We start from the raw sequence: 12104 nt of genomic DNA on the forward strand, positions 1-12104 counted from the left end.
AGTGCTGACTGCATTAAGGACATGAGAGATACTACTCATGAACTAAACATGTTTTTATTTGCAAAAAAAACACACGATTTCCTTTAGTACTGCCACCTCAGCGTGAGGAAGGCAGCAGCACTTCTACGCTCAGCCTGCTTCGAGCTTCGGAAGGCAACGGGCGGGCCCCGGCCGCGGGCCCTGCGCCTCGCCTCAGCGCAGCGCGGGAAGGGAGAGGGCTGGTGCGCCGCCATTTCGCGGCGGCGGGACCGGCCCCGGCGGCGACGGATCGTGGAGATTTTCCCCCTTTCCCCTCCACGTACGTGTCCCCATGTCCTGATGGGGACAAACCAGGCTGCCCCGGGAGCGGGGTGGCTGCCACATGGGGCGGGAGTCCCCTGGCATCCCGCCGGTGGTGGTAAGAGAGCCCGGTCAGCCGTCCCCAGAAAGGCGCTGAGGGATACTTGTCAAAATGGGGTTCTGTCACTGCCCGACCGTCAGGTGCTAGCGTTTAAGGGAGAATTAAAATGCATTAAAAAAATCGCAGACATGAAGTTAAGCTTGTGAGTGGCCTGAAGAGGAACTCAGTTTTATACTGTTTCAGTAAGATTTGGGTAGTGCTTTAAAATTGGATTAATTAGTAAGAAAATATGTGGTGTAGTCATAGAAGAGCCAAATCTTCATTGCTGAGAAGTTTACTCAATTTTAGAATTGCACTTGAAGGATTTATTTTATTTTATTTTATTTTATTTTATTTTATTTTATTTTATTTTATTTTATTTTATTTTATTTTATTTTATTTTATTTTATTTTATTTTATTTTTTGTTTAGTTAAGTATGGTACACTTTGGATTTTGATTTTTTTTCTTTCTCCTGGATTTTATATGCTATTTTTCCTTTTATTGTACTTTTATGAAGCGATGGTCAGCCATTAACTTATTTTACTTTTATTTTTTCTCTTGTAGAATAACAGTCAAGATCTGCACTTGTAAAAACAAAAACAAAACAGATTGCACTTAAGAAAATGAGGAGTTCTGGTAAGGTTTGCTTGCATTGACACTTTAATTCCATTTTATGGCTTCTGTAAAGGCTACTGAGCGAAACTTCCCTTGGCCAGGACAGTATTTCCTTATCAGATTTAGATGTAACATTTAGACAACAGCAGTTAGTAGATTTTTTTTTTTTTTTTTAATTCTGTGGTCTTTGTTGATAATGTTTTTACACTTGGTTATACCTTGCTAATTTGCAAAAAATAAAAGGGGAAAAAAAAAAAGGAAATGCCTTCCTCAGCCCTTCTAACGGTACATAACAACTGAAGGTGTGAATATTTGCTATTACATTCAGAGACCATAATTCCATCTGATTTTGTAGCAGAGGAGATCCCCCACAAGAAAGTATTAATTAAAACCATAATTTGTCAAGTTGCCTTACAGGTGTGATAGGGAAAAATTGAAATACTTTTATTGTCCTTAACCAGCTACGTTTGGCAGAAGCTGCTTGGTCTATGTAGCTTTAATTAGATTGGGATGAAAGTAATTTATATATTTATTAACAACATGAAGTTAATGATCAATTAATTAAATATGTAGTAAAGATCAGTAATAGAACAAATAAACTGCAATACTAGGTGACTGGAAAAAAGTAATAAACACCCACAAATTTCTAAAGATTCTTCTAGAACTTTTGCTAGGAAGTTCTGATCTTGCATGCACAGCTTCTCCCTCTTCCAATTTTCACTGTGTGAGGAGTGACTTGAATTTTCATTTTTTAGGATTCACATTTTTAGAAATCATTTTTTTTAAATTAACTTGAGTGCACTACTTCTTTTGTAACTTTAGATTTGGACTTGTGTTTATTTATATGTGGTAGAATTTTGTATTTGAAGACCATTCAAACAAAATTTCATGAAAAATGATTGACATTTTGAAAGCATAAATTTGTAGTACACTTCTTTTCACGGTGGAAATAAATGTTCACTTGTGAAAATACTGCTCTTCCTAAAAGCATTATGCTCACGTTGAATAGCTAAAGATCAAGTGGAAAAATCAATTTTCGTAGTGACTTTTGATTCACTTTTGTACTCTTGCAATCTTGTACCCTATTACAGCATGAAAGTACTCTCTGTGTGAAACACCTTTCTGATAATAGAATGCATTTGGTATAGCACCTGATTCTCTTCAGGATAAACTGTCCTTTGTAATCTAAGCTCTTGCAATTCAGTCTCTGCTTTTCAATAGACAGATCCCACAGTTGTTGGGTTGATCCTTTAAGACCACTTAGCATTCTGCTAATAGGTAATAAAGTTATTTGTAATACAGAACACATCGCTGACTTTTACATGTGATATGTGTCTTATTTTTAAAATAATAGTGTTGCTTAGAAGAAGAAAGAACAAAACAGTGTAAACTCACTTGTTTTTTTTCCATCATTTTTATTTATTTGTCAAATAATAACAATGTATAGCAGAAAAATGTTGACCTTGTGCAAGTTAACTTTGGTTTCAGTAGACTATCTTTCTTTGTTCTGATACTGTAATAAAATAACCAAAATACACATCTAATTAAATAAGTGTTTTTATTATGAAGGCATAATTGCTTGTGTAGTGCAACTAACATGCTGTGTCGGACACACTTTTCCTTCTCTATTGGCATGTTGGAGGTAGGGGAGTAGTGTTACTTCTGTTCTTTGTGTTGTGTTTTCAAAAGCATAATGCTTCCTGGATTAATTTAATCTTCCCACTTTCTCTTGTACTGTGATTTCATGAAAAAATACTTTCCAGCCAGAGACTACTGGAGATCCAGAAAAACCTCAACCCACAAATTCTATTCAAAATGGTAGGTGAGAAGATATACATACCATATATAGATAGACTTTCAAAAGCCTTCAGTAATAATTGATGACAGTAAGTTCATTGCATTTATTACATGCTTTTATATATATATATTTGTGCAAATAATCTTCCTCTACATCTTTCATCATTTCATTTGATGTACGAAATTATCTCTGTACATTATTGTGATATCTATTGTTTGCAGAAACATCAAATAACTGGAAGTCTATGCAGGTGTCTTTTCAAAAACTAGAAAAACAGTAGTGGGTAATAATCACAGAATTTATAGGTTGGAAGAGACCTCAAGATCATCAAATAATCTATTCTCTATATAAAGCACAATAGTAGCCTAACCCATAGATTTTCAAATGGTGTGTTTCAGACGTGGTTCTATAAAAGTCTGCTCAAGAGCGTAGAAGTGGGTACTTCGAGCATTACTGGTAAAAGCAGGAGGAATGAAAATTACTTTCTGTTGTGCAGAGATTGACATGACGAAAGGTGATTCAATATTAGAGATAATCCATTAGTATTTCATTATTCTGAGCTACTTGTTTCTTATGAAGCATCTCAGAAGTCTGAGAAAAAAAATGCAAAAGTGGGGAATTTATGCTAGTCTCAGACATTAGGAATTTGTTTCACTTGTAATTTTAGTACTTGTTTTTTCAGACATCTTATGTATGTAATGGGGAAATTTTTTATCATTCTTTCCCTGACTATCTTCACATGCAAACAGGGACAGTGAAACTAAAATAGATATATGAAAGGAGGGAAGAATCGTCTGAAAATATGCTGAGTAAGCAGGGCACTGCAATACACCCCTACCTCCCAATACACATGTATCAAATCACTTTTAAGGTGATCAGGATTCTTTAGTGTAACTGAAATTATCCTTCATTAATTTCTTCATTTTTCTTGTCTTCAAATTCCACTCTGATGCTGAGACAGAATGGGAGAAAGGATTTAGTGTTGAATACACGAATCAACTAACTTATAGCACTTCCATTTTTAAAAAGTCTCAAAATAGATGCAGTGTAATTTTAACTATGATCAATGCGCAGAAATTGTTGATACTACTTAGCTCTATATTAATAAATAGCATGCCTTCTATATGGAGTGCTTATAATGAGTTAAGAAATAAAATAAAGTACTCTTAATCTTACGGATTTATACACAATGTACAGTGTATTGAAGATTGAGACCTGTGAAATACTGACTTCAAATCAAACAGTCTTGCAAGAATGTGATCACAGGATAATTATTAAAAGCAGACAGAAATCAGAATATGCACCCCCCCTCAGACTATCAAAATTCCATGAAGTCTATAACATGCATAACTAAAGATTGTTTAAAAATATATTTAACCAGACATCCATTGTTCCTGTATCCAGATGAATTATTCTGAGTCATACCTTGGCTTGCAGATGAATTTAGATTCAGAGTCTTACTGAGGTACTGGAAGATGAAGAAATATGTAAAATTATGTTACCAGACAGTAAAGGACGCAAATTTTAAATTGCTGAAGGGGAAATATGGAATTTTTGTCATGGTTGTTTTGATCTCTGCTGATACTAAGGAGATTTAATGTTGAAGCAAGCTTCAGAAGATGATAAAAATAAGTTTTGAGCCATGTCCACGATGTACAGTATTGCACTGAACAGAAGTACTTGTGGTAGCTGTTGTACTGAAAGTAGGGTACGTGACTCAAGAAGGTGCTACATATACATTAGGTAGGCTTTTCAGAGTTCTTAGACCAAGTTCATCAGAGCTGCCTTGCTTGCTTCCAGGACCCAAATGAGCAAGGATATCAGGGTGTGCTGTGTGCTAATCCCTGATTTAGCGCTGAGTGAAATATCAAACCCTGTGTAGAAATATCTTCAGGCTTGCTGTACTGAAGACAGATCTCTGCCAGTGTCTGTTCTACAGGTCACTTTCACAACTTTTCCTGGTTTTGATGAACATTGAAAGTGTTGCCATACAAGTTTATATTGACAAATAGATACATTTGTAGTGGCTTTGCTGAAAATGTTTAGTCAATATCCTTTACAGTTGTGTAAACATGTGACATTTTTTCCTGTCCTTTTCGATAACAAATTATCAGTGTCCACCTGAAAATTGTTTGCGATGTAGCAGGTAGTATCTCTTACATGTGTCTAACAGCTAGTGACTGGAGTCATTGAAAGGAATTAAAAACTTTCAAGCACAAAGTATATGTATACCTCAAAGGATTACCCGTGTTACATTACTCACAATTCTGTGTTTTAGGTAGACCTCTGTTCCAGTGGTAAATACCTTCTTTAGCAATACCAAGTCAGACACACATTACCTACCTTAATTTCTATATTACCTAGCAAGTAATCTGATTCTGTTGTAACAGCTTAACATGAAAAATACAACCTTGCTTTTCTGTGTAGTTAGCAGATGGAAATAAAGAAAAAAAGTGTTAGATAAAGGGGAATATATATATTTTTTAGATGCCCATTATTGTTGTTACTTCACTGCAGTATTAGTGTTATGCATAATGCTCATGTGATTACCTCTGACATCCAGTTTGCACTCTATTTCAGCTTCACCACACTCATTAACAGCTTTACAGGTGTAAAAGCCACCATCAAATGGAGTGGGTTTCCGGATCTCCAGGGTCAACACACCCTGTTTACTGAACATGCGGTATTTGGCGTCCCCAGAGAGATCCACTTTGTTTTTGTACCAGTATATCTTCGGCTGAAGAACACACAAGAAAAAAATTAAAATAGAAAGCAGAAAATGAAAGACTTATGGTATAGCAACTTTAATTTAACCACAAAAGGTCTATGCGTTACGAGGACTGTATATTACATGGCAATGTTAATTATTTTTCAAGGAAATTTCAAGGAATTATCTTCTGAATGAGCAATATTCTGCTCATTCAGACTCATGCAACTAACGATCCAAGTGTTCAGTATTTTCTTTAACTCTCTAATAACATGTAGAACATGTAGCTCTGTACCCTATCTTATTGCAATTTTTATAACCCTTCACTAGCTACAAATTCATTCCTTCAGGGATTATTTTATTATGCATATTAAAATATATTTGAATGCTTCAGGTATCTTACATAACGAGAACTTAACTGCATAGACTATCAGAGCACAATTGTTAGAATGTGTCCAATTTGGGATGCCTTGGTTTGCTCTGGGAAAAGGTTTTCCAAGTCATTTAGCACACCATTAGCAATTTTAGCGTTCAAAATTTTATTTAAAGATACTAGTTGTTTTTTTAATTATTATTTTTCCCTGACTCAAATGTTTTTCATCCTTTTCTATACCATTTCTATCTTTCTGGGCATATGTCTTTTATTTCAGCACTGCTAGCAGGGCACAAATCTGTCTGCTGAAGTGGTGACTGTCATGCCATACAGGTCATACTGTGCCATACAGATACAGGTAGACTTAATCTGCACTCAAGATTGGAAAGGTCTACCAACATAAGCTACTCTGTGAAAATGTCCTACTAATGAGTTTTATGTTAGGTACAGAGGTTTTTTTTTGTTATGATTAATTTGGGCAATGCAAATACAAAAATGTATCTGGAAAAGCTGCTTCAAGACTATGAGCTATGAAGGATGAGGACTATTTGTATTTTGGGCTAGTGTGGCAAGAAGAGTTAGCAACCTTATGTTTAAAAGCCTCAGAGTACTGTACTGAACAGCTGTAAAACATGAACTTTTTCTTACAATCTTACTTAAAACTATGCACACGTAATGAAGTGCATATAGGCAATCAAACAGGTCAGCTAAGCAAGAGGGAACATCATTCCTAACGCTGTAATTTCATGATTAATCTAAGATAAGGCAGCTACTGGAAGATGGATTTTGCCCATACTTGCTCATGTTTCTTCTTCTATACTGTTCTTGTTATTTTGCAGCTATTTATGTGGCTGTGCTTTTTTATATTTGATTTTTGTCTGGAGCTCCTTCATCCAGTGAACTGAGCAAATGATTGTGTTAATCTTTTTTTTCTTTTTCTTTTTTTTTCCTAAGTTAAATTGAACAAGCTGCGATCTTACATGTTTTGCTGTATAGCTGTGAAATCCTTGTGCTGGCATGAGGAAGGGAGAGGAGGTGGAAATAAGCAACCAGAAGGGGGAAGGAAAAGTGCACTGCATTTTTTGTTATTTAGATTTATGACAAGATTATGTCATAATACGGTAAATTCCTTCACTGCAGACGAAAAGTCTATTTCCCGTTTTTGAGAAACCTAAATTTAGCACCTAGCTCATACAGTGCTTACTGCTTGTTGCTGACTCTAACAAACAAAAAGTACATCTTTCTGTGCCGTCTGCAGAGGTTTCAACAGATATGAGTGAGAAAATATTCCTCTGAGATTCAAAACAAAAGCAAAAAACAAAAAAGACCCCTCTCCCTTCCCCCACCCCCCCAAAAAAAACCCACTTTACACCTCCTGGGTAATTTTACAAAATAACTCATCAGACTCTCAAAACGTGATGTGGGTGTATTGATACAACAGAAAAACTGGTGATCCTCTGCATTACTTAGGTTAATAGGACAGTGTTACATTAACTGCTGTTTTCTTGGAAGACTAGAGAGAAAAAAATATACGTTGTGGCAAGATGCATACATACATATATATATTTAATTTTTTTTATCATCCTTAGAGAGTAGATTTTATATACATACTGTAAATGGCAGGCTTTGCATAAGCTGTGACTCCTTCTCTGTCTTTTCCTCTGTCTCCCTTGGTGTGTTGCCCCCCCTACTTGTTCTTCCCATTCTGCCTGTATTGCCCTCTCTAGCTCACTGTGTTTGGTGAACTCGTTGAGAGAAAACAGATGATAACCTAAGAAGAAGATATAAAGATACTCCTGTGGAGCATCCCCCTGTTATGGTTCTGCACACAACCACACAAATGCTATCTCTAGGGGTGATAATTCAGGGACATTTACATTTTCTTAATATAGTTACTTTAACTATGCTAACTGGCATGAAATCCAAAAGCAGCTTCTTAGCCTGGTGAAACAATATCAGTGACAGTTGATGTATCTTGTACCTTGGGGATTCCTCTCACAGCACAGCTGAGCGTGGTGTTGTATCCTGCAATCACAGACCGGTTTACTAAAGGATGAGTGAATTTAGGAGGTTCAGAGAAGTCATGTTCTTTGTAACAAGGCGGCTTGTAAGTGGTGCCTGCAATTCAAAGAAACAGAATAGTAAGAACTGTGTTTGCAGTTCTGATGACTTCTGTACCACCCAGTTGCCTTTTTTATTTGCCTGTTTGATTTAGGGAAGCTTGAAAGCTCTGACATTAGTGATGTAATAAATCTTTAAATGTAGTTAACTTTAAGTACATTTAATGCTTTAGTTAAAATAAAAGGTTCTGGCTATGATTGGATTTCTGCTTTTGTTAAAAATGTGAAAACCGTGACTGCAGGGGGAAGTCGTCACCACAGAGATCTTGCACTTTTAACCCTAGAATGCAAGTATAATCTCCTAGTTGAATTATATTCTTAAAATAATATAGTTTAGGAAGACAGTATGTTTAAATATTTTTTAAGAGATGTTCATGTTAGTACAGAAACCCTACCTGGTCAGGGTTGTTGATGCCAAAATACCTCATACGTGCTAGCTACTAAGTAATGAAAACACTTCTGGTAGTGCATCTAGTAACATTGTATTTTCCATTTAGTAATAGAATCAGAGAATCTTTGCTTTTAAAAGCTTTTACAATCTTTGTTTTGAATAATAAATATTACCTGTTTTTTGGATATAGGCAGGATTTTTAGTGGTTGCAGCAGTTTCACTCAATCCACACAAATTTTCACTGAAGACTCGAAAAAAATACTCATTTCCCATAATGAGTTCTGACACTACACAGTTTGTGCGACGGTAGCGATCAAAAACGGTATACCATTCCTGTAACGAGACCACACGGTTTAGAAAGATGTTATAAGAGGTGAGACATGCTATGGAGAGATCCTTCTTACTGCAAGGTAACGATGGGTAGACAAGTATTTAACAGTAGTTTGGGAAATGAACACTGTGTTCCTTCCTGCTCATCTGTTTTCTGGCTGATGTTGTAGTTGTATATATACCTGCATTTTGAGGAAAAAGAAAACCTCTTTACATTTCAACTCTACTCATTTGGGGAACTTGATGCAAAGTGTCTCCTCAGGCCATGACAACTTGATGGGGCCTTCCCTGAGAAGAGACATTTTTCCACTTTCACTGACATACAGGACTGCCAGCAGCTGAGTTTCTTCCTCCCCTTCAGTTTCTCCCTGCATTTGTCAAAAATATAATTCAAGGCAGAAAGTATAATTCCACCTTCTAAACAGAGTTATCTGTCCCTTCTAAAGAAGGGTCATGAATTTAGCAGTTTTCCTTCAATCTCTGTGTTCCCAGAGTAAGCAGTTGCGGTGCAATTTCTTACCATTGTCTTTTTGTCAGCTTTCTGGACTGTGTAGCCCAAGATCTGTGCATTGCCATCATCTTGTGGGGGTGTCCACTCCAGGGCAACATTAAATCCCCAAACATCTGTAAGCTTTATATTCTGAGGAGGGCCAGGCTTGTCTGCAGAGGAGACATAAACAAACCTTTGCTTCTGGTTCAAGAACGGACAGTGTTGTCATTTCCTTTCATGCAGGGGAAAAATAGAACTGGAGAGCAATCTGTAATTGTTCCTTAGCAATACACTTCATTTATGTGAAGTTGAAACTGTAATCTGCTAAAGTGGGAAGTTTTCAAATGTCCTTCTTACTAGTATTCTAGGAGGTCTGAAGCATGCTGAGAAATGTATAGACAACACAGTGGACATAGGAATGAGACAAACTCTTTATAACAATAGAAAAAGAAGTTTGTGGTGTTTGGATGGGCGTGATCACTCTCTTTACTACAGTTTTATTACTTGTTTTTTAACCTAAAAGTGCAATTTAGTGGTCATCTAGGTTCACTGAGAGTAGTAACAACAAAAGACCCGGGTCTATATTCCTCTTAACAAAGGAAGGGCAGTCATTTGGGACTGTCTGGACAATTCGTTTGTGGCTTTTGATTGGAAAACAGATAGCATTAAAAAAGAACAGGTCTACATTATGTTTGGAGAAATAAAACTGCAAGCCTTGTGTCTTGCCCAGCTTTTAAATGACCTTTTCTGAGCCATCACTGAAAGCTAGATGAAAGGCCTTAAAATCCTTAAGATTCACCAACTGATGTTTTGGAGTTGATCATAGCATTTAGGGGCAATAAACAGATACCCTTTTTGAAAGAAAGTGCTCTGTTGCTGTGTACTACTGATGAGGCACTGCATGAACAATACAAGAGAACCTGTTGAGAAATGGCAGAATGACTGTCCTAGATATTCTTTTCCTTATAAAATTGCTACTAATTTGTTTTTGTTCTTCTCCAGAGATGTGCAGCTGAGGGGTCTTACCAGACTAAACACTGCCACCGTTGATATTATGCCTGCCTGCTCGCTGGCAATTCCTGTGTGAAGCTGGGGGAATGCTGTGGTATGCAGGCAGGTCTCCTGACACTGTCAGATTGAGAAGAATGCTCACCTCTGCTCATTTCTGTCAGCAGTCACTGTGGCTGTCACCTCTGTTTCCCAAAGCTGCAGAGGGAGAGGGTTCCAGACAACTTGCTGGCAAGCTAAGTAGGGTGAAGTGGTTTCAACAAAGAGAAGTGTTTAGAATATTGAATCTAGTCCTGTACTGACAATATCTGTCTGTCTTCTGGGGGTTTCATGCAGGTAAGACTGCTGGACTTGTTTAATAGCAGCACATAATGTAAGATTTTCTGAAGAAAATACGTTAAAACTCTCTTTGGTGTGATTACCAGTGGCTCTCTATACCTTTTTGAAATCCATATACTAGAGCGTTGTCATGCGTATTTTAAAATGAACAAGGAAAGCAAAACAAAGCTTTCTGAAGAAATGTGCTTGGCAGGATTTTGATGCTGGGATGAAAGCCAGGATGATAGCTTGTACCTAAGATAAAACTTGACAACCTTCTGGTCAAGTTTTAGAATGCGTTGAGAATCTGTTAATATCATTTAATTTTTCTGCACAGCAGAATTTCTAGTTTACTCATAGGACACAGCACAGAGAAAAGAAATGGGATACTAATAAAAACTGTCATCTAGTTCTAGTCAGATATCCTTTAATATAACTTATTAAAGAGATGCAATTTTATGTAACACTGCTAAAATCCAGAATTTTCCTAACCCTTGAACTACTTCATTAACTCCAAATTCCTCCTTACTGTCCCCGTAGTGAACTTTTCATGCATGTGAATTCCTGATGGTGAAGGACCACTGTAAGTAGTTTGAGGTCCGTGATGTTTAAATTCTCTGCAGATGCCTTTAAGCTAGTTCTCTGGTGGCAACAGTTGCAGGGAACTCAACTCAATAACTGGGTGATATTTTCCAATCCTACACACTATAATAATCCTGCAACCTATAAACAAGGACAGCTATGGAGTACCACAGCAGGTATTGAAGTTCTTGTTTCATACATAAAAGTAATTTCTGAACTGAAATTAAATCTGCAATAACGTGGTCTTCTGTGTGGAATATAACTCATTTTGAAAGAAGGAACTCTGTTAGAAATCTGACACAAGCAGACTAACATGTTGCTATCATTGGATTGGTTTGAAAACCAATGGAGAGGGAACCTGGCAACAAAAAACTACTATTTTGAAGGGTCTGCTAACCTCTTTAACCTGTATAAAAAGTTCAAAAGATTCTCACAAAAACTGTTGTATGCACTTTGCCACAAGTATGCCTCGTCAGTTGGTCTGATTTTTTTCAGAAGACAGTCAAAAATCTAGGTGTGGGTTGACACCAAGCAATAACTCCAGCAGCTATGCTGTTGAACCCTTCTACTTGGATGTATTACATCCCAAGTAATGTGACCAAAATGGTAGCAGGGAATATATATATTTTTTTTCCTGTAGAAGTGGAAAGTTCATGGTGGGATTTTTGGATCCATGTTACCTGATACTGCTGATTTTGACTATGCTGCCTAAGAGACAGGACACAAATCAGCTTTGGAGTCCTTGAAGAGTTTCCAAATCCTTTCACAATTTGCACTGTTAATGAGCACGCAAATCTGCTTCTTTGTCTGAAAAAATGTCCAGACTAATTGATTTTCTGACCCATCTTTTTAATATGTATGCACAATTGTTATGAACAATAGATCATAGCATAAGCAGTACTTACACTTCTATATCTGGCTTTTTGTTTCAGTGCTTGTTAGCTTGCCTGCTAATAACATTTCTCTCTAATAACTAGTAAAAGAGCAACCCC

General features: G+C 36.8%; 1 protein-coding gene across 1 annotated transcript in view; it reads right to left on the minus strand.

The window, feature by feature from the left end:
* Positions 1–97: 97 nt before the first annotated feature.
* Positions 98–12104, minus strand: part of MYBPC3 (myosin binding protein C3) — a gene marked incomplete at both ends in the record, with an annotated part of 61145 nt that continues 49138 nt past the window's right edge. Inside the window, 5 exons of the mRNA XM_084287261.1 lie at positions 98–483; positions 5344–5530; positions 7855–7991; positions 8558–8717; positions 9235–9374. Coding sequence (XP_084143387.1) covers positions 98–483; positions 5344–5530; positions 7855–7991; positions 8558–8717; positions 9235–9374 — 1010 coding nt within the window. The remainder of the gene's footprint in view (positions 484–5343; positions 5531–7854; positions 7992–8557; positions 8718–9234; positions 9375–12104) is intronic.

The sequence above is a fragment of the Netta rufina genome, assembly GCF_964035555.1.
Source record: "Netta rufina genome assembly, chromosome: 5".
NCBI classification, from domain to species: Eukaryota; Metazoa; Chordata; class Aves; order Anseriformes; family Anatidae; genus Netta; species Netta rufina.